At 41.6% G+C, this 24,032-nt stretch overlaps 1 protein-coding gene across 1 annotated transcript in view; it reads left to right on the top strand.

The window, feature by feature from the left end:
* The first annotated feature begins 736 nt into the window (after positions 1–736).
* LOC127489938 (cationic amino acid transporter 3) overlaps positions 737–24,032 on the top strand; it is a 29,053-nt gene continuing 5,757 nt past the window's right edge. Inside the window, exons 1-3 of the mRNA XM_051841928.3 lie at positions 737–1,152; positions 1,295–1,520; positions 3,493–3,597. Of these exons, the coding sequence (XP_051697888.3) occupies positions 737–1,152; positions 1,295–1,505 (627 nt within the window). The 3' untranslated portion in view covers positions 1,506–1,520; positions 3,493–3,597. The remainder of the gene's footprint in view (positions 1,153–1,294; positions 1,521–3,492; positions 3,598–24,032) is intronic.

The following is a 24,032-nucleotide window of genomic DNA, read 5'->3' on the forward strand; positions in this document are numbered from 1 at the left end:
CTACTTCTACCTGAAGGTCACGGTCCAGGTACGGGTTCTTACTGAACAAGATGTTCAAGTCTTCAAGCTGTTCATCAGTGGATACGGTTCTTTTCCTCTGTGATGTCTTGTTATATTTGCCTTGAAGGAAGTCCTCTGAGCCGGACATCTTTGTACTTCGACCCGGTCCCGTGTTCTGCTCCAGAGATGAGGACTGGAGCAGTTGTTTCTAAACTCACATGGCAGGAACACCTCCCTCCGGCAGTGCCTCGGATTCAGCAGGTGAGGCTTGGAGATTTTATACCCAAAGCTCCCAGGTGCTGACCCTCAGTGAGGAGGCCTGGGAGTGTTAACCATCAGGACTTCAGGCGATTCTTATTTTCTTTAGTGGCCCCAGTGAGCCTGGCATGATTCTCAGCACCAGCATATTTTAATTTATTTAATCCACTTAGCATGGTCTCATTTTAAGGAAGAGAAAGCCAACAAAACTTAATATTTGTTTGATCAGCACATGCCCGATGAACATGTTAATGAAGAGTGGTGTGACTTTCAGTACTCGTTCACAGTTTAGTTTGGAGAGCAGATCCTATTTCTTATCTGGCCAGATTATAAGAATAATACGGTAGGGGCCGGCGCTGTGGCTCTCTTGGTTAATCCTCCGCCTGCGGTGCCAGCATCTCATATGGGCGCTGGGTTCTAATCCGGTTGCTCCTCTTCCAGTCCAGCTCTTTGCTGTGGCCTGGGAAGGCAGTGGGGGATGGCCCAGGTGCTTGGGCCCTGCACTCGCATGGGAGACCAGGAGGAAGCACCTGGCCCCCGGCTTCAGATTGGCGCAGCGCCGGACATAGCGGCCATTTGGGAGGTGAACCAACGGAAAGGAAGACTTCTCTCTCTGTCTCTCTGTTTATCTGCGAAGCAGTCCCGGCCAGCCCGCGCGGCCGCCTTGTCCCTGGGGTCACTGTTTTCCAGCGTCTCTGCAGGACTGCTGGCTCTGGGCGCTCGCCAGTCGGCCCTGGTCACCAAGGCGTTCACCGGCGTGAACCTTCTGGTGCTGGGCGGCGTCACCGTCTCCGGCTTCATCAAGGGGGAGCTGCACAACTGGAGGCTCACGGAGCGGGACTACAGCCGCGCCGTGGCCATGGCCCTCAACAGCTCCGGCCACAACAGCTCCAGGTTAGCGGAGCAGGGGCGGGCGGAGCTGACCACATTAGCAGCGGCCCTCCTGGGCCACAGGGAGCCAGGACCTGCGGCTGTGGCCGCGTCCCCGTGGCTCTGGCTGAAGAACACCCCTCCCCCTCCCCCCCTGTCTCCACAGCCTGGGCCCTCTGGGCGCCGGGGGCTTCGTGCCTTTCGGCTTCGACGGGATTCTCCGGGGGACGGCCACGTGTTTCTTTGCCTTCATCGGCTTTGACTGCATCGCCACCACGGGTAACGCGGAAAGGGCCCCAGGGGCGGCCACCTCAGGGACGCGCGGGCTGGAGCCCCGGTGCCGCCGCTGGACCCGCGGGCTTCCCCCGCATCTTTAATTTTTCAAACAAGCAGTGAGTATTTGAATTAGGCTTCCTCATGTTTTAATTAAAGTCTACTGAGTAAATCCCACATTTTTGGAGCTAAGGGTGTCTTCTAGAAAGATCTAGAAGTAATAACAAATATATTTCCTTGTCCATAGGATAATCGCATAAATACTTAAAGGTGTCTTTTAGCTGGGTTATAAGTCACATATTGTGTTAAACATACTATATACTGTATAATTTTCTTGTATTTTTCATGGTTATATACTCATTGTTTCCCTTATTTGTAGGATTTTTCTAAGAAAGATCTTTTTCCTTACAATTATAAGTATGCTCATAGTTTGGAGTAACATGTACAGTAAGTATAGAAAAGCACAGAAAATAAAATTTTCTATGATTTTATCCCACAGTGATAACTGTAGTTACCTAGGTTGGTACTTAAAGTTGTTATTATTTATTTCATCCATGTTGCCATAGGTTGGGTAGTTTTGCTGGGGACTACTTTTTGGAATCATATTTGTGAGCCCTGAGGGGCAGTGGGAGAAGCTGACCTCTGAACTCATAGCAGAAGTCTCAGTCACAGGAGGAACTGTGGAGTTAAAATGACTCTAAACAAGGAGTTTAAGAACACCAAATGGATTTCATCATAGTGCCATTTTGATATTCTTGTTTTCAAGAGTAAAATATACTTTTCTACGTTCATGATCCATTTCCACGGATACTAATGGTAATTAAGAAAAGTCATGCACATAGCATTTTTTAAATATAGAAAGACAGAGGCAGAGAGAGAAAGAGAGATCTTCCACTTGCTGGTTCACTATGCAGATGGCTTCTGTGGCCAGGAGCTTCTTTTGGGCCTTCCATGCGGGTGCAGGGGCCCAAGAACTTGGACCATTCTCCACTGCTTATAGCAGAGAGCTGGATCGGAAGTGGAGCAGCCAGGTCTCCAACCAGTGCCCATATGAGGTGCCGGCACAGCAGGCATCGGCTTTCTGCGCTATGCCATAGCACCAGCCCTCGTAGAATATTTTAAAATGTAAAATAAGGGTAACCCAACACAAATGAACGTAAGATATGTTCTTTATTCAGCAACTTAGTAGATTTGTTGTCAGGAGCCTTACAAAGCTCATTAGGTGAGCTTAGGCATGGAAATAGGTAATTTATTGATAAAATATTATGTTTATCTTATTTAATCACTTTATTTAAATTACTTACACAAATTTATTCCACCTGGAGTTTATGTTTCTTTTTTTTCTGATAGAAAGCAATTAAAACATTAGAGTACTAGCTTCAAGCAATTCTATGGTTATGGAACTTTTGAGTATTTATTAATGAATTTAAAATTAATGAGCTGTAGATGTCTCACACTTAAATTTCCAGTAGTTGATTGTCACTCTCTTTACAACTTCACTTACCTTATAAGTACTAGCCCATGTTTTCACACACCATGAGGCATATAAATGAAAATTAAATTATAAATTTTATAGGCAATAATCATGTCTGTCTTTTATTATCATTTTTGATAGCCTTGAGTGTATTCCTAAATCTGTGACATTGAAATCAGTGAATTGATAAGGTTGTATACAGTTCTGTACATTCAGCTATATTTGGAACTTAAATGTGGGAGTTTTACCTTAAGGTAACACCTTAAGTCACACCCTTGTGAAATCCTCCCCCTTAGAAGTTTAGGGAAAATCTGTGACGTGCTTTCTGATGCTAAAATTTGAAAAAGGTGTTAAGATGCCATTCCCATGATTAGGCTCAGTTACATGGCAGGCTTTGTGGAATGATCACAATTATTTAAGACTACACTCTGGCAGGCTGCATGGTGAGGGTCTCCCACTGGCCTGGGGAGAGTAAACTGGAGTATGTGAGAAGGCCTTTGAGAGAACCATGTGACAGCTGCCAGATGTCTCTAGGAGCTGAGTGCACCTTAGTGATATGCAGTGAGATAATGAAGATCTCTGTACTACCATGACAAGGAAGTGAATTCTGCCAACAGCTGTGCAACCTTGGAAGAGAACTTGAGTTCAGAGGGGTGCAGCTTGATGTCAGTCTATTGGAATCCTGACTGGAGAACCTCACTAAGCTATGCCCATCCTGACGCGTGAGTACTGTGAGATAAATACCTGGGTATTATTTTAAGCTGTTAAGTTTGTGTTTAATGTGTTATATAATAATAGATAATTGATAAACCAAGGAAATTAGCTATAGCAGTTTTATAGAGCTTAAGAAGAAAAAGTAACAAAAGCACAAGCAACTGCATTGCAAAATAATAGGGGTGTTTTGATATATCCAGGTACAAGATTGCTCAGTCATTAAACATTCTATAATAATTCTTGGTTTTTTTTAAGTTTTTTGTTTAAATTATTTGAGAGGTAGAGTTACAGATGGAGAGAGGGAGAGATAGAAAGAAAGGTCTTCCATCCACTGGGTCATACCCAAGTGGCTGCAGTGGCTGGAGCAGGCACAGCAGGTGGAGGCTTAGCCTACTAAGCCACAGCACCTACCGCTTTTGGTTTATTTTTATATGACTGAAAAGAGGTTGCAAACCATGTGCTCCATATAGAATATTTTTTTCATAGAAAATTGATAGGATATGCTAACATATTCTCCACTAAACATGGAGAATAGGTTAATGGTAATCTAAAATTCCTTTGGGAGGCACCTTAGCAAATCAATGCAATAGGAGGTTCCCTACCAGTATCCTTTCACAGAAGTGATAATTAGGCAGTCCTCTATGAACAAAAGTGCCTTTATGGGAGTTTTGAGATCCTGTGATCTGGCTCTAGGCTGCTTATCTGTGGTTCAGTAATAGTCCTTTCCACCCAGGAAACTAGCAGAAGGCACACTGGTCCACTGCCACTTGAAGCAGGCCTTCAGACTTCAGTCTTGGCTCTGGCCGTGAAACAGGCCTGCGACTCAGTTCCACAACATACAAGCTGTGGTCCAGGGTTAATGATACCAAGCTAGGAGTCCACCCAGTCTCTCCCCCTCCCAGAGACCTGTGTGAGTCCTGCTAAGAATCTTGTCCTCTCAAGAACCGGTTTGTGAACCCTGAAGCAGTCACTTTCCTCCAGTGATAGCCTTTTTGATCTGGGTACCTGAGGATTCCAAGTATACCCAGGGACTAGGCAGGATCCGCATCCACTGGAATCCACCGACTGTGGAAGTACAGCCAACTAAGCGGCAGCAGTGTCACCTGGCATCAACACCACTGGATTGCAGTGCTGGAGACCTAGCGGGGGTGTTGTCATCTGTCGAAACACTCTGTAAAGACTGAAAGTGGGGTTAGCACCTTGGAATGCACAGACACTGATGCAAGGATATATGAATCATAGAGTCAGGCAAACTGGTAGGACGGAAGGAAACTAATGATGCTGTAGTGACCAAACACAGCAAAATGGAAGTCTATGAATTGCCAGACAAATAATTAAAAATACCCCTCTTAAGCTCAATGGCATGCAAGAGAACACAAAGAAAATCAGGACAATACATAAACAAAATAGAAAGTTCAATACAGATAAAAAACACAAATGAGAAACAGAGATAGTGAAATAGGAAAATACATTACAAAAATTAAAACTTTAACAGAGAGCTTTAACTGCAAAACGAATCATGCAAAAGAATCAGTGAACTTGAAGACGGGCCATTTAAGATGAACCAATTAGCAGAACAAAAAGACAAGAGAATGAAAAACAATAAAGAAACCATATTGGGCCTATGGGACATCAAGAAGCAAATGAGAATATGCAGTGTGTTTTTTCAGAAGGAAAGGAGAGAGAACCCTCCTGAGATTATCTGTGGATTTCTTAACACAACGCTTGCAGTCTGAAGGGATTGGGTCAATATATTAAGACTATTGAAAAAAAGAAAAAACCTTCCAGCTAAGAATACTATACCTGATAAAGCTTAGCATATAAAAATCGCTGTTAACTCATATTCAACATCAGAAAACAGAGGTGGTGGGCCATTTTGTTCTGCCAAGGACCTTTGTATATTTACAACATCATTTGCACTTCATCCAAAATTATCCACTTAAAAATAGCTAGAAACCCAGTAGCATGAATTTTAAATAACCTGTCTTTGTTGTTGATGTTAAATAGTAAACACCAGTAGTGATCAAGAACACAGTAATTACACATACTATACCGAGGGATTTCATTTTTAATTCATCTTTATGAAGATTGAGAATTCATTCCTTGCATTTAAAAGGATTGTTTAATTGAAAAATAAACATTGGTGTCCAAAAAAAAAAAAAAAAATAGCCTGCTATAGATTTCCCGAATCTCTAGTCCTGCCTTTGGTTGCCTCGCAGGGCCAGACCAAATGATTTTGTGGGCTTTATGATGTGGCACATGGGCCAGATAGTCCCCACTCCTGTTCTAGTATATTAATAGTGATGTGTAAGTGATGGTGCGTGGATCACTTTTAACTTTAATAAGATAGTTAAAAGTAATGACAGCTTCAATAATTGGTTAATGGATACACAATCGAAAAAGATGTAAAGTATGGTATCAGTAGCACAAAAGTATGTGGAAGGGAAAAAGTAAAATGTAGAAATTTTATATGCAATTGATGTTAAGTTGATTAAAGTAGTTAAACCAAGTTATTTTCTGTAAGCTACATGATATCTACAATGTACAAATCTATAGTAGATGCAGAAAATATAAAGAGAATGGAATTGATCCATGTGAAATTGTAAAGAGGAGAAAAAAGGCCCCAAGGCACACAAAACAGGCAGAAAGTAGTTAACATGATGCAATAGTAGGTTCTTACCATTGCCAATGATTTTACTTCAAGAGGACCACGTTTGTGTGGAGTAGCTGAATGGAAAAAGATCCAATTTTGTTCTGCCTCTTGGTCTGTGAGATTTACAGAGACTGGAAGTGAAGGGACGGAGAAAGATATTCCATACAAATGAAAACTTCAGATAGCAAGATAGTGATAATTATATCAGGCAAAATCAACATTAAGTCAAAATCTGTTAAAAGAGATAAAACCACAATTGTATAAAGGTAATGAGATCCATTCATAAATGGGATATAAAAATAATAAATATATGTGTATATAATATCAGAGCACCTGAACATAAAGCAGATGTCAACTGAATTGAAGAGAGAAATAAATAGCAATGCAATAAAAGTAGGGGACCTCAGTACCCCCACTTTAAGCAATGGATAGATCATTCAGGCAGAAAATCACTAAGGAAACATTGGACTTGAATAGCAGTATAAACTAGATGGACCTAAGACACACATACACAATACTATATCCTACAGCAACAGAATACACATTCATTTTATTTGTAGAATCACACACACACACACACACACACAAACACACACGAGAGAGAGAGAGAGAGAAGGGGAGGGGGAGACAATAGAGAGCTCCCATCCATTGGTTCACTTCTCAGATGCCTGCAAATGGCCAGGGCTGGTCTGGCACTGGAGCCAGGAGCTGGAAACACAAACCATCTCTCATATCAGTGGCAGGAACCCAACTACTTGAGCCATCACCACCACTTCTCATGGCCTGCATCTGGAGGAAGCTGGAGTCAGGAGCTGGAGTCAGAAACTGAATCCAGGCACTCTGATGTGGGACACTTAGGTCTTAACTGTAGGCTAATGCTCACCTCCAGAGTATGCATTCTTCTGAAACTCATACAGAGTGTTTTCCAGGATAGTTAGTAGGAGTATGTTGGGTCACAAAACGAGTGTTAACACATTTAAGAAGGCTGAGGTCATCTCAAGTATCTTCTCCAACCACAACCTAATGAACCTAGGCATCAAAACTGGATAAAATTGAGAAATTTCCAAATGTGTTGTAATTAAACAACATAATCTTGAGCAACCAGTGGAATAAAAGAGAAATGAAAAAAGGAAATCAAACAGAAGACAACAAAAATATATCAGAACTTAGGAGTGGTAGCAAAAGTGGGTTGAGGGAAATTTATTACATTAAATGTCTCCATTAAGAAAAAGCAAATAGTTCAAGTGTCTCAATCCAGTTTGTGTTGGTATAACTTAATATCACAGACTGAGTTATTTATAAAGAGAATAAATGTACATCTTACAGTGTAAGAGACCACATCTATGTGTAGTATTGTGTAATTAATTGTTCCATTTGCTTTTATGTCTCTGAAGGATATCCATCTTAAAGAGACATGCTAGATACCACTTCTCTATTATTCTTTGTCCTCTTTCCAATGTTAGTATCATCTGTTCTTATGTCTTTCAAACTTCGTTGTAAAAATGAGAAGAGTATGGGGCTGGCACCGCGGCTCACTAGGCTAATCCTCCCCCTGCAGCGCCGGCACACCAGGTTGTAGTCCTGGTCGGAGTGCCGGATTCTGTCCCAGTTGCTCCTCTTCCTGTCCAGCTCTCTGCTGTGGCCCGGCAGTAGAGTGGAGGATGGCCAAGTGCTTGGGCCCTGCACCCCATGGGAGACCAGGATAAGCACCTGGCTCCTGGCTTTGGATCAGTGTGGTGCGCCAGCCATTGCGGGGTGAACCAACAGAAAAAGGAAGACCTTTCTCTCTGTCTCTCTCTCTCACTGTCCACTCTGCCTGTCAAAAATAAAAAATAAAAAAAAATTAAAATTAAAAAAATTCCTTTGAAAAAATGAGAAGAGTATGGGGCGTGTGTTGTATTTGAGGATGTGTATGTATAGTCTAGAAATAGTACAAAACAAGAGTACCTCCCAGCTGTAATTAATACAGTTTGTTAACTATGTAGGCATTAAAATCTTGGATGAAGGCCAAAGAAAGAAATTAGATAACATTTTTGTTTTCATTTAAAAAACAGAGTTGTCAGTTAGTTTCATAGTTAAGATGCCTGTTGCATGATGGATGCTGGTATTCAGCTCTCAGGTCCATCTCCTATTCCCTCTGTCGCAGATCCTGAGAGGTGGTGATAGCTGCATATGTAACTGGGTCCCTGCTGCCCAAGTAGAAGAGATGAGGATTGAGTTCTGGGCTCCTGGCTTCTGGCTTTGGCCTGGTCCAACTCTGACTTGCAGCATTTGGGGAGTGAACCAGTAGATGGGAGCTTCCACTGTCTCCATGTCTCCCTTGCTCACTGTCCAATAAAAATTAATAAGAACAGGTCATTGGGGATAAAAGTGGGTAAAAATGCTGTTTTAAAACCATCCTGAATTGTTTTGTTCCTCACTGAACTCAATGATAGTTAATTGTCTTTAGATTTACTTTCTGCTAGCAGTTACATTTTTTTCCCTGTAATTGTGTTGTTAGGATTTAAATTCCAACGTGTGTGAAGGGGCAGCTGTTGTTTGTGAGGAATGCCCCTCCCACACTGTTGGTTTATGCAGAAATATGGAGAGCTCCAATCTGTTCTGGCTGTTCACGCTTCTTGTCCTCGATATGACTTCACTGACTACTGTATTTTTCTAATCAACTCAATTATTTGTGGGAGAAGAACCCACAGAGCAGATGTTGTTTATACAGGGAATCTTGACTCATGGCCACAACAGAGCTGTTGTGGGTTCGTTTTGGGTGAAGAAAGAGAAAAAGGAAGAGATGAAGAGAAAACAAACTAAGAATGCAGCCCAGAGAGGAGGTGCCATCGATTGGCAAATATCTGGGTTCAGGATGAGCCACTTGTTCTTGGGAGGGTGGGTGTCCTTAGAGGCAGGGATAGGGTGATAGATTTATCAATGGTGAGTATAGCACAGTAAAGGATAAATGGATGAATGATATCAGTGGGGTGTCACTCTTTGAATATTTATTTAAAAGAAATGCCAACTCCTCTTCCCATATTCCTCATCCTAATGGACATCTAGGACCATAAGAAAGTTCATTTTTTAAGAAAATATTTATTTATTTATTTACTTGAAAGGCAGAGTTAGAGACAGGGAATGAGAGAGGGAGAGAGAGAGAGAGAGAGAGAGAGAGAGACCTTCCATCCATTGGTTCACCTCCCAAATGTTTGCAAAGGCTGGGGCTGGACTAGGCTGAAGCCAGGAGCCTGGAACTCTGTCTGGGTCTCCCACATGGGTGCAGGGACCCAAGCACTTGTCCCGTCTCTTGTGCCTTCCCAGGTGCATTAGCAGGGAGCTGGATTGGAAGCTGAGTAGCCAGTTCTGGATACCAGCAGTCATATGGGATGCCAGAGTCACAGGTGGCAGCTTAACATGCTGAGCCATAACACAGGCCCCAAGAAGGTTCTGAAGATTTCTGTAGATTCCCATGAACCCAACACTTTAATGATCACTCCCACATTTTAAGTTCTGCTTTCACTGCATTCATTTAATATATTGAGCAAGAAGTAGAACCCAAACTCTTCATTTCTAACCACTACCAACACATAAAACAAACCAAATATGTCTCACACAAGGCTGAGGAATGTAGCCAACATAGAAGGGTAAATTGAGTATCAGACATCTTTATTTTTAGAAATAATTTCTGTATTCACATTTGCTAGATAACTGTCCAGACTTCCGCCACTCACTGTTCAACATGTCATGAACTTCATGTTTAATATTTGAATGAGAGATTTCTTCAGTAGAAAGACTACCTACCGATAATTAATTCTCTCAAGGCCTGGACTTCCTAATCAAGCATCTTGCAGGATGTCTTTCAATTCTGACTGTTCTTTCCTTAAGAGGAAATCTGGTGATGACTATTTTGTTTTACCACTTTTTAGACTGGTGATATGGTGGCAGAGTCAGTTATCAGTCAACAGGGCTTACAATTCAGGTTCTGTCCTGAGTTAGCAAATCTAATCCTCATTTCTCTGTTCTGTAAACTGCAGACAATAATAGAATTTATTTTATGGGGCAGCTCTGGTGCTTAAGGGAGTTAATTATGGGAAATTAATTTTCTGGTTTGTATAAATTCTTAATAAAAGAGAGCTGCTACTAAATCCCATCTGCATGTTGATTTTGCTGGATAGGACAGAGTATGTGTTATTACAGGAAAAATGACACATGGTGAGTTAGGGATATTTGAGACATAGGTGACAAAATGTGTGTTTCATTGGCCTTCTGTATTCCCATGAATTGAAATATTCCACATAGTTGATTGTCTCTGAATTGAATCTAGTGATATATTCTCTTGTCAGACTAAAGAGACGTTAATGCCCATATATGTATATGCGTATTCTTTTGGGGAAGTAGTCATAAGAGGGAAAAGAAATTAATTTCAAAGTCTCTTAAAATTAAAGCCTGTCTTTAGGGTATGTTCAATGTGCACATATAAAGGAAACTTTCTTTCAGTATATGTACTTTACAAGAACAAGTGGAAAATTAAGCAAGTTACCCTCACAGCCATTTTGATTTATGAGAGTCTTGGTGACTCATGAACCATTTGGGTTTCAAATAAATGATTCTGGCATGATATTCAGGAAGACTTTCCACCAATGCTTTATGACAGTCTCCTATAAAAGTGTCTGTGTCTAGATGTCTCCTCTATGTCTTCCTTCAGTGGGCCCTCTGGGTAATGTTAGGTTGAGTCTGTAGCCCTCATGGCTGAGGACTGTTTGCTGCGATTGTTCTCCTAGGCTTTTGAACAATCTCTTAGTTACAGTCTGATAAATTATGTGCTGCTTTTCATTCCATTTTTCAAAGGGTAGCTTTTATTATTCTGGGAATTCTTTTCTTTTAAGGAAAATACAGTCTTACATGGCTCTTGCACACTCAGATTCTTTATGGAATATGAAATTGCTAACATCAATGAGTATCACAAGGCTTTTATTCTCTTTATTCCTATTTTGTTTCATTCAAGCTTCTTTATCATGAAAACTCTCCAATATCACATTTTACTAATATTTCTATGAAAATAATTTATTAAATGATAAATCATTAGAAATTCTTCCTGTGCATTTTGTCTTTATAAGGTATCATACTGAATATTTCTACCTAAATTTTGATTGGAAGTCATTTCATGTGTTTGAATTTGGATGAACTTTTTTTCAAACTTATGAGAACTTTTTTTAAGGAAGTTTAAAGGAATGTTTTGGAAAGATGATTCTGTTGATTTTCTGTTGTATACAACAAAGTACCTCCAAACTCAGTGTTTAAAACAATAAGTATTTATTCTTCAAATGCCTTTGGCTTGGCTGGGCTGGGCTCAGCCAAGTACTTTCTTCAGGGTATTGTGATTGTGGGGTCTCTTACTTGTTCCTGGAATTCTATGGGCTGATTGGATTTGCTGTGCTCCATGAGCTCTCATATAGAACCTGTAGAGCCTGCCATAATTAATGTAATGACCACAGAGCAAAGGACAACCAGAAACCTCACAGTCTCTTCACCTCTGTGCTCAGAAAGCAGCATACTGTCACGTCTGCCTTCACTCTGTTGGTTCAACAGGGTCACCTGGCCAAGACCAAAGTTAAGGAATAGGTACCAGTTCTTTGCCAATATTGAAACCATGGAAAGGAGGTGGGTACAGGAATATGCAAATGATTGAGATCATTACCACAATCCACCAAAGAGTAAGGAAGGAGATTAGAACTTCGCTATGTAATTGTGTAAGTTACACAGTTGTTGAATACATGTACAGTTGTTTTCATAATTGTAGCTTTCTACCACTTGTGATTTCTAAAAATATCTATGAGCCTGGGAATTAGGAATAAATTTCTCTGGTTGTTGTCATTCTTTTGGCTCTAGAGAATTCCATTTATCTTTGGCTCATATATAAATCTGAGATCTGATGGGGCAGGTAATGTTAGTTCTGGCTTCACATGATTGCACTCAGGTATGCAAATGTTCCCTTATGATGGAACTGTAGACAGATATAGACTGTGGTTGTGTGTTGATGGTGAGAAAAACCTGAGCATGTATTGAAAATTTATAACCAAGGGAAAAAGCTAAGTTTGCCAGAATAGGCACACCATGTTCTCTAATAATTCATTAACCACATGAAATTTGCTAATATTTTATGAATTGTAACTCTGTACAATGAGTCTTTTAGGAAGTCAGTGAAGGATAGATTAAAAGAGGATATATTATAAAATCATGAAGTTCTATTTTTTTGCCATTATTGAATGTATTCAATAACCCTTTGTTGAACATCTGATATGTATGTGCTAGGGAGACCACAGTGGATACATTGGATGGTATTTTGATCCTATGGAACCTACTCTGGTCGAGGAAGACAAGCATAAAAATGAGTATAAATTGGTTGGTTATTAGAGTGGGAGTTTAATGAGAAGGGTAAAGTGTGTCTCATTGTATCTGTTGATCAAAGAGAGTACAAGGCATGTGTACCTTTTGAGTGTATCTTGAAAAAGGGAGCCTAAGAATAATCCATAGATTTAATTGAAGAACTTTCTAGTTAGAAGACAGGGCAAATGAAAACATCCTGATTTTGAACAGTGGGAATTTGACTTACAAAATGAGGCCTTTGTAGCTAAAATGAAAATGAAATGACTGAGTGGGAAATTGCAGAATATAATGTCAGAATGGTTTCTAAGGAACTAGATCATGTAGACCCAGGCAAATATGAAGGGTCACATCATTGCAGAGAAATAGGAAGCTATTGGAACAATCCTGTGATCAAATTTTCTAGCAAAGAGCAGAAACATGGAGACAAGTTAGAAAATTCTTATAGTAGTATTGCTGATGATGGTTTGACAGTAATAGAAATAGTGAGACATTGTCCACATTGGGATATGTGTTGAAGGAGAGCCCGCAGGATTTGCTCATGAATTCAATGTGAACCCTGGAAAGAGAGGAATCAGAGATGAATCTGCCTTGTAAAATTATGTATATATTTGAAAGGCAGAGTTACAGAGAAGGGAGGAGAAACAGGAAAAGAGATCTCTCATCCTCTGGGTCATTCCTCAAAGGGATGCAATGGCCAAAGCTGGGCCAGGCTGAAACCAGCAGTCAGGAACTGTATGAAGGTATCCCAAGTGGGTGGCAGGGGCCCAAGCACTTGGACTATTATCTGCTACTTTCCCAGGATATATTAGCAGGAGCTGAATCAGAAACAGAGCAGCCAGGACTTGAACTGGCACTCAGATATGGGATGCTGGAGTTCCCAGCTGTGGCTTAAATCCACTGAACCACACTACTGGCCCTGAGTGGCAGAAGGAGAGAGAGAAGAGAGAGAGGGAAGGAGGGTGGCTGAGAGAGCTAGAGAGCAAGAGTGCTCCAGTCATTGGGTTAATGCCCCAGATGCTCACCTTGGCCCCATGGCAGGGTCTAGAGTCAGGATCTGAGCACTCAATCCAGGACTTCCATGGGAGTGGCAGAAACCCAAGCACTGAGCCATCACCTCTGCCTCCCAGCATCCTCATTTGCAGGAAGTTGGAGTTAAGAGCTAGGGTTGGGAACTGAAGTCAGCCCGACTAACATGGCATGTGGGCATCCAAACTGGTCTCTTGACTGCTAGGCCAAATGCCTGCCTCTGACTCAAAGTTTTTTGTCCTACACATTTTAAGAATGGAGTTACCCTATAACAAGATGGGGAAGATTGTTGGAGGCACAGACTTATGGAGAGATTCAAGAATTTTTCATGGGACATTTTAAGTTTGAGATTTTAAGCTTGAGACACTTAAGTATGCCAGAAGGCATATAGATGTGAGTTTGGAGTACTAAGGAGTCCATGGAACAAAGGCATAAATTTGAAAATCATTAGTCAATGGCTGGTGTTTGAAACAATGGAACTTATTTAAATCAATTAATGAAATACTTAAGAATCAGTGCATGATAAATTGGTCCTGTTGGACATGATCCTAAGTTATTGTAAAAGGTTAATTAACACCAAAATAATTTGAATTGAAACTTAAGACTTCCCAATTTTGATGTGATAATAACATATCCATTTACTAAATCAAATCCTCTGTGGCCTGAAAATTTGTCACTTTTTTTTGTGTGTGTTTACAACAAAATAGTATCACTTACATGAATGTTATTATGCTAAAAATTCTAGGCCATGTTTTCCTGGTGTCTATCTGGTTGGCTTGCTTGCTTTCATTTATTTATTTAAATTCATTTAAAAGAGATGGGGAGTGAGAAAGAGACAGACAAACAAACAGAGCTCCTATCCAACCTGCTGGTTCACTCCCCAAATATTTGAAATTGCTGAGGCTCAGCGAGGCAGAAGCCAGGAGCCAGAAACTCAATCCAGGTCTCTCACATGGGAGGCAGACAGCCAGCCAGTTGAGTTATCACCTGCGTCCACCATAGGTATATGCTAACAGGAAGCTAGAATTGGGAGCAGAAACGAGACTCAAACCCAAGTGCTGTGATATGGAATGCAGGTGTTCTGAGCAGTGGCGTAACTGCCATGTGAAATGCCCAGTGGTCAATATGCCTTCCTTTTTCAGTTAATTAATTCATTAATTTGAAAGGCAGAATTACAGAGAGAGGGAGAGAAAGAGAGATCTTCTATCTGCTGGTTTACTCCTCAAATGGCTGCAATGGTCAGGGCTGGGCCAGGTCTAAGGCAGCTTACTTACCCTGCTGTGAAACAACGCTGTTTCCTCAATCTGGCCTTTTAAAAAATACTTGGATTGGTGCCTGCACTGTGGCACAGCGGGTTAGGCTGCCTCTGGCAGTGCTGGCATCCCATATGGGTTCTGGTTCATGGCCTGCCTGCCCCACTGCCAATCCTGCTTGCCGCTGGTGCCCTGGAAAGAGCAGCTGAAGCTGGCCTGGGAGTTTGCACCCCTGCCACCCACATGGGATACTCCGATGAGGCTCCTGGCTCCTGGCTTCGACCTGGCCCAGCACTAGCCACTGTGGCCATTTGGGGGTGAACCAGCAGATGGAAGATCTCTCTCTCCTTTCCCTCCTTCTCTCTGCAACTCTACCTTTCAAATAAATAAACAAATCTATATAAAAAAGGTAAAATACCTGGATTGTTGAATTCAAAGTCAGGAATCTTAGTCAATCTTAGTATTTTTCTAGTGGCTAAAAAAATAATAGCTGGGTTGTTGATCTTTTAAAAAAATGCTGAAATATCATCGTAATTTGTCATTCTGTACATAAAAATGTGACCACCCCAGTGCTTCTTGACCCTCAAGATTTCTTCCTTAGTAGAGCCTGCGTACTTATAGGGACACAACTTCTCTTTCTGGTTTCTCTTTAATATTTTCTCCTCATCGATAATGAACCTCAAGCTGCTGAGTGTGGCTTGACCTGACTCTAGGCTACAGCTGTTGTGTGTATCTCACTGCCCTGGCTTTTCCACCACACACCCTTTTGGTGGGCATTCCTCAATGTCAGCTAATACCTCTGTCAAGTTCATCTCTGTGTGAGCTAAAAAATCCCCAGTTCTGTTTCTTCATCTCCACGGCAAATGTCCTTCTTTGAACTGTCGCTGCTCAGAAGCTTTCCAGACAGTGTTTTTTAAAGACTGGGAGTGAGGGGAGGGGAGGCACTGTGGTATAGCAGGTAAAGCCACTGCCTGCAGTGCCAGCATCCCATATGGGCGCCGGTTCTAGTCCCAGCTGCTCCACTTCCGATCCAGCTCTCTACTAATGGCCTGGGAAAGCAGTAGAAGATGGCCCATGTCTTTGGGCCCCTGCACCCCCATGGGGAGACCTGGAAGAGGCTCTTGGCTCCTAACTTTGGATCAGCATAGCTCTGGCCATTGCGGCCACTTGGGGAGTGAACGAGCAGATGGAAGTCCTCTCTATGTCTCTTTTTCTCTTGCTCTCTCTATGCCTCTGCCTCCAAATAAATAAATCTTTAAAAAAGAAAAGACTGGCCCGCACCGCGGCTCACTAGGCTAATCCTCTGCCTTGCGGCGCTGGCACACCGGGTTCTAGTCCCGGTCGGGGTGCCAGATTCTGTCCCGGTTGCCCCTTTTCCAGGCCAGCTCTCTGCTGTGGCCAGGGAGTGCAGTGGAGGATGGCCCAAGTGCCTGGGCCCTGCACCCCATGGGAGACCAGGATAAGTACCTGGCTCCTGCATTCGGATCAGCGCGGTGCGCCGGACGCGGCGGCCATTGGAGGGTGAACCAATGGCAAAGGAAGACCTTTCTCTCTGTCTCTCTCTCTCACTGTCCACTCTGCCTGTAAATAAAAAAAAAAAAAGACTTGGAGTGGATACTGCTTTTCTGAACTTCTCCTGATTCTTTTCCCAGAGTGTCCTCAAGGAGGGCTGGATTGTAACAGCTGTGCCCAATTTCATACAAGCTCCAGTTCTCAGGTCTGCCTGTGGGTCCAGGTTATTTAAACTAAGCTTATGAGTTGCAGTCCCTGCAGGAAAGCCACAATTTCTTCTTGCAATGTACGATTTTGGGGGAATTAACCTTGTCCCTTCTCACTTTCTCTTCCCATTCATGTGCTGATGCTAGTTTGTTAGCTATTCTGTGATATTTGATTCTTGCCATGACATTTGAGGTTTTATTTTTTTAAATATTTATTTTTTTATTTGAAAGTCAGAGTTACACAGAGAGCAAAGGAGAGACAGAGAGAAAGAGGTCTTCCATCTGATGGTTCACTCCCCAGTTGGTCGTAATGGCTGGAGCTGCGCCGATCTGAAGCCAGGAGCCAGGAGCTTCTTCTGGGTCTCCTATGAAGGTGCAGGGGCCCAAGGACCTGGACCATCTTCTGCTGCTTTCCCAGGCCACAGCAGAGAGCTGGAATGGAAGAGGAGCAGCTGGGATTAGAACCGGCACCCATATGGGATGCTGGCACTGCAGGCAGCAGCTTTACCCACTACACCACAGAGCCGGCCCCAAGGTTTCATTTTTTTAAAACACAACAAAACACACAAACTTCTAAGGAAATAAGTAGATTCAAATAAATTTCAAATGCAGGGAAAGATGTTTCCTTATTTCTTTCAAGAGACTTATCTAGAATTCAATTGTGGCATAGCTAGGATTCCTGTCTTTTAAATATCATGAACATATCTTTATTAATGTACCATGCTATCATTCTGATCTGAATATAGGAAAATGTTCAGTGTCCACTTCTTGTAAAGCTTAAAATAGGTGAAAATATTAGTTGAAATCAGTGTGGGTTAGGACAGTTCATGTAATTTTCATATTGAGATTATAAGATATCCACACTTGATAAATTAGGCAAGCATGTAGAACATCCAAGAATGAGTAAAAGGTACTTGATTATAAAACAGATTCCCTCTGGGAAATCATTTGAACAACTCCAGGAGGTTTCTGTGGCCAGAACTGCCCACGGTGATAGTGGAAAGTGGATTCTTACTTCTGTGCCCGCCCCAATGGTTTTCTACTGTTTGTCTGTAGTCATGCTTGAAAACAGTAACTCACCAGGGCCTTTGATGGGTATAAAGTGTTGCGACCTCCCCCTCCTGGGATTCCTTCCTTCGGAGTGTCTCTGGACGTCTTACAAACTGTCTTGGGTAAATTACAACAGTATAAATGATTCATATTCAAAAAGAGTTTTAGGTTTCATTAAACTTTGTTTTATAACTTTGTCAAACCAATGTTTAAGAAAGTTATACTGCCATAGTTCTGATGATCTGGGGTTACTTTAAAATTTCCTGTATGTGGGTGAAATGGTCATCTTTCTATTTTATTATTGTGTATAGCCCTTAGCTACATGCTCACTAAACTAGGATCTTTGCAATTTTTACTTGTTGAACTCTTTATTTGGTGGTGCATTAAGCCCTTGATTACAATGAGAATTAAAAATATGTTACCTTGAAAACTTAAAGAAGGAAGGAGGGGGGCAGAGAGGGAGGAAGAAGGGAATATCATTGTGTTCTTAGATTTTTGTCAGTGAATGACATTGAATCTGTTAAAAACTAAATAACTAGAAATTAATGAATCAATTAAAGAAAGAAATGTAAACTGAGGAGACAGTAAGTTTATCCTGGATTTACACTGAATCTGTTAAAAACTAAAAAATGAACAATTGATTAATGAATGGATGAATTGATTTAAACATGTTAATTGTTTGAGAAGATAGTAAGTGTATTCTGATGGGCCTTTATGCAATATGACTGGTGCTATCATGTAGTAGGCTAAGCTTCCACCTGCAGTAATGGCATGCCACATGGGCGCTGGTCCAAACCCCGGCTGCTCCTCTTCCCATCCAGCTCTCTGCTGATGGCCTGGGAAAGCAGTAGAAGATGGCCCAAGGACTTGGGCCCCTGTACCCACATGGGAGACCTGGAAGAAACTCCTTGGCTTCTGGCTTCAGATTGGCCCAGCTCCAGTTGCTGCGGCCATTTGGGGAGTGAACAAGCAGGTGGAAGACCTTTCTCTCTGCCTCTCCTTCTCTCTGTTTGTAACTTTACCTCTCAAATAAGTAAATAAAATCTTAAAAAAAAGTATAGGGGCCGGCGCCGTGGCACAGTAGGTTAATCCTCTGCTTGTGGTGCCAGCATCCCATATGGGCACTGGTTCTAGTCCCAGCTGCTCATCTTCCCATCCAGCTCTCTGCTGTGACCTGGGAAAGCAGTAGAAGATGGCCCAAGTCCTTGGGCCCCTGTACCCGGGTGGGAGACCATAAGAAGCTCCTGGCTCCTGGCTTCAGATTGGCGCAGCTCCAGCCGTTGTGGCCACTTAGGGAGTGAACCAGTGGGTGGAAGACCTTTCTCTCTGTGTCTCCCTCTCACTGTCTGTGACTCTACCTCTCAAATAAATAAATAAAAATTTAAAAAAATAGTATAGAAACATTACATGATGCCCATATTTATGTACAATTTTATTTTTCAGTTAAAAATAAAATGCTTTAAAAATTTAATAAATATCTGTAGGAACCCCCTAAAATGATTCTGAAAAATAAATAGATAGTTGCAAATCCTTTCAGTTGGCATTTGAATTTCTGTTCATCAAGTTTAATTAGCTAGGACATAATCCTTTATTATGAAGATTGGCATTAAAAGAACCTAGTAAGCAATTCTCCTAGAAGCGTCTAATAGAGTATGAAAGTTACATCAACTTGGAATATTGTGTGTTTTATTTTAAACATGCATTTTACATTTATATCATTTTTGTATGTCTTTGAAAGCATGGTTATCACCTACTTTCTTAAGTTGTACTAATTTCCGAAACTATAGTATAATTTTAAAAAAGTTTCTTGGAAACTCTTTCTCATTACATTATCGTATATCTTTGAGTAAAAGTAAAAAAGAACTGTATTTTAAATTATTTTCTGACACCGTGAATCACTAAATGTTAAAAGTTTGGATTGGGTTACATAACAGTTGATAGTAATACAATGTATGTTGGTCAGATGAAAAACATGTGTTGCAATACTTACTCACATGCAAAGTGAGAAAGATGTTGGAACTGAGACCATCAGTCTGATGGATGGGAATATCTGGTGACTTGGTTAAAAGTAATCCTTAATAACACTAAATTATCCTTTTGGTTTACAGTTAGAAGATTTTTTTCCATCTTAGACAAAGTCCAAGTCCACAAAGTGAAAAATATATTTAAATAAAAGAATATTGATTTATTATTTAGCTTTAGGATTTATATATTTGTTTATTTGAAAGTGTGACAGAGATAGGGAGAGACACAAAGAGGTCTTCCATCTGCTGATTCACTTTCCAAATGTCTGCACTGACTAATACTGGGACAGAATGAAGCCAGGAACCTTCAACTGTCTCTGGGTCTCCAACATGAGTGGCAGGGCCCCAAATATGGGGCCATTTACTGCTGTCTCCCAGATGTGTTAGCAGGAAACTGGACTAAAATCAGAGGTGGGACATGAGCCCAGATACTTTCAAATGGAGTGCCAGCCTCCCAAGAGGAGGCTTACCCTGCTGTATCATGATGCCAGTGCCTAACATAACTTAAACTGCAGAATGGTGAGATGTGAAACCATCACCACTGGTACTAGCTTGATAGTTATAGAAGTTATAGGGGCTGGCGCATGCAGAAGCATGAAGCAAGACCCCTACCTTTCACCTTACACAAAAATCCACTCAACATGGGTTAAAGACCTAAATTTACGACCCGACACCATCAAATTATTAGAGAACATTGGAGAAACCGTGCAAGACATAGGCACTGGCAAAGACTTCTAGGAAAAGACGCCGGAAGCACAGGTGGTCAAAGCCAAAATTAGCAATTGGGATTGCATCAAATTGAGAAGTTTCTGTACTGCAAAAGAAACAGTCAGGAAAGTGAAGAGGCAACCAAAAGAATGGGAAAAAATATTTGCAGACTATGCAACTGATAAAGGATTAATAACCAGAATCTACAAAGAAATCAAGAAACTCCACAACAACAAAACAAACAACCCACTTAAGAGATAGGCCAAGGACCTCAATAGACATTTTTCAAAAGAGGAAATCCAAATGGCCAACAGACCTGAAAAAATGTTCAGGATCACTAGTAATCAGGGAAATGCAAATCAAAACCACAATGAGGTTTCACCTCACCCCGGTTAGAATGGCTTACATACAGAAATCTACCAACAACAGATGCTGGCGAGGATGTGGGGAAAGAGACACTAACCCACTGTTGGTGGGAAAGCAAACTGATCAAGCCACTATGGAAGTCAGTCTGGAGATTCCTCAGAAACCTGAATATAACCCTACCATACAATCCAGCCATCCCACTCCTTGGAATTTACCCAAAGGAAATTAAATTGGCAAACAAACAAGCTGTCTGCACATTAATGTTTATTGCAGCTCAATTCACAATAGCTAAGACCTGGAACCAACCCAAATGCCAATCAACAGTAGACTGTATAAAGAAATTATGGAACATGTACTCTATAGAATACTATACAGCATGTACTCTGTAGAATATTATACGGCAGTCAAAAACAATGAAATCCGGTCATTTGCAACAAAATGGAGGAATCTGGAAAGCATCATGCTGAGTGAAATAAGCCAGTACCAAGGGGACAAATATCATATGTTCTCCCTGATCAGTGACAACTAACTGAGCACCAAAGAGGAAACCTGTTGAAGTGAAATGGACACTATGAGAAAAAAATGACATCATCAGCCCTTGTCCTGAGTGTTGATGTATAACTTAATACTTTATCCCTTTTAGTATTTTTTTTTGTTCTAATGAATACTATTGGTTGAACTCTGTAATTAACACACAATTATTGTTAGGTGCTTAAATTGAACTGAAAAGTGATCTCTGTTAAATATGGAGTGGGAATAAGAGAGGGAGAAGAAGTATAATTTGGGACATGCTCATTCTGACTTGCCCCAAATGGTAGAGTTAGAAACGTGCCAGGGGACTCCAATTCAATCCCATCAAGGTGGCATGTATCAATGCCATCTCAGTAGTCCAAGTGATCAATTTCAGTTCACAATTGATCATACTGATAGGTCTAAGAGTCAAAGGGATCACATAAACAAGGCTAGTGTCTGCTAATGCTAACTGATAGAATTAAAAAGGTAGAGAATGATCCAACATGGGAAGTGGGATACACAGCAGACTCATAGAATGGCAGATGTCCTAAACAGCACTCTGGCCTCAGAATCATCCCTTAAGGCATTCCGATCTGGCTGAAGAGCCCATGAGAGTATTTTAGGCATGGAAAGCCAAGACACTCTGGCAAAAAAAAACAAAACAAAACAAAACAAAACCCTAAATGAAAGATCTCTGGGAGTGAGATCCCAGTGGAAAAAACGGGCCATCAAAGAAGGATGTACCTTTCTTTGAAGGGAGGAGAGAACTTTCACTTTGACTATGACCTCGTCTAAATAAGATTGGAGTCTGCGAACTCAAAAGGCTTCCATAACCTTGGCATCTCATGACAAGAGCCTAGGGTGATTACTGACGCCATAAACAAGAGTGTCAATTTGTTAAGTCAACAACTGGAGTCACTGTGCATTTACTCCTCATGTAGGATCTCGGTCCTTAATGTGTTGTTCAATGTGAATTAATGCTATAACTAGTTCTCAAACAGTATTTTATACTTTATGTTTCTGTGTAGGTGCCAACTGTTGAAATCTTTACTTAATATATACTAAATTGATCTCCTGTATATAAAGATAATTGAAAATGAATCTTGATGTGAATGGAATGGGAGAGGGATCGGGAGATGGGAGGGTTACGGGTGGGAGGGAAGTTATGGGGAGGGGGGAAGCCATTGTATCCATAAGCTGTACTTTGGAAATTTATATTTACTAAATAAAAGTGAAAAAAAAAAAAAGAAGGTACAGGGGCTGACACTGTGGCTCACTTGGTTAACCCTCTGCCTGTGGTGCTGGACCGGGTTCTAGTCCAGTTGCACCTCTTCCAGTCCAGCTCTGGCTGTGGCCCCGGGAAGGCAATGGAGGATGGCCCAAGTGCTTGGGCCCTGCACCCCCATAAGAGACCAGGAGGAAGCACCTGGCTCCTGGCTTCAGATCAGCACAGTGCCGGCCGTAGTGGCCATTTGGGGGGTGAACCAACAGAAGGAAGACGTTGCGCTCTCTCTCTCTCTCTGTCTATAACTCTACCTGTCAAATAAATTTAAAAAAAGAAATTATAAATACAAGTTACGTAAACAAGAATAAAATTGTGCAGACAAAAGCATCCTTGACACCGTATCTCCTAGAATATCACTTGTGGTGTCCTCTGGTCTGGGACAGGTAGCATTAGGCTGTCACCACTGCTACCTCTGGCTCTTGATTTTAGCACAGGGTCAAAGCCTGGAGCGAAATTACTCAGGTTCACAGCTTGCTTTGCACTCATCTGTGTGACCTTTGGTCATTAACTCGAACTTCCTGGGTCTCTGTTTTATTTTCTTTTAAACAATTTATTTATTTGAAAGAATGACTTAGAGAGGGAGGGACACACACTGAGAGAGAGAGTGAGAAAGAGAAGGAAATTTTCCATCTACTGGTTCACCTCTCAGTGATCCAAGGCAAAACCAGGAATCAGGAACTGTCTCCAAGTCTTGCACATGGCTTGGTTTGCAGGTACCTGAGTGCTTGGACCATCACCCACTACCTCCCAGGTGCATTATCACGAAACCAAATCAGAAGCAGAGTAGTCACAACTCTGATTGGTGTGTTGATATGGGATGCAGGCATCCCAAGAGGTGTCTTCATCCACTGCAGCACAACACCCATTATTTTTATTCATTTGTATGTATTCTTTGAAAGTCACAGGGACAGAGACAGACAGACAGACAGACAGAGATGCCCCATCTGCTGTTTCACTCTTTGAATATCTGAAATAGCCAGGGTTGGTCCAGGCCACTCCTGGGGGACTAGGAACTGAGGCCTCCCAGGTGGATGGCAGGGACCCCAGTACTTGAGCCATCACTTGCTGCCTCCCAGGGTGTGCAGTAGCAGGAAGCTGGAGTCAGGGGCAGAGCTGAGACTTGAACTCAGTCGCTCCATCGTGGGAGTGCCTCTGTGCCTAATGCCCACGTCTGTTTCTTTACCAATGGGCAATTTGGGGGAACTGAATTGACACATCTTGGCCTTGGTGTTCTTAAGACCTGGCCTGGGCCTTGGTGTTATCCTGTTAGAAATAAAAAAAAAAATAGAATGTTAATATCAGACAAGGTCATTCTGTGCTTTTGATAAAGAGACACAAGATGAGAGCAATTGATAATATTGTCTAAGTGAAGATAAAGGAAAATCTCCCTATGCAGACTTCAGAATTCCTGGTGATATGAGTGACTGCTACTTCATTAGCCTTATGTAACCTGTCTTCCTTCTAGAACTTGCTGA

The sequence above is a fragment of the Oryctolagus cuniculus genome, chromosome 8 (assembly GCF_051225735.1).
Source record: "Oryctolagus cuniculus isolate XC-2025 breed Fujian yellow rabbit chromosome 8, ASM5122573v1, whole genome shotgun sequence".
Classification (NCBI taxonomy): Eukaryota; Metazoa; Chordata; class Mammalia; order Lagomorpha; family Leporidae; genus Oryctolagus; species Oryctolagus cuniculus.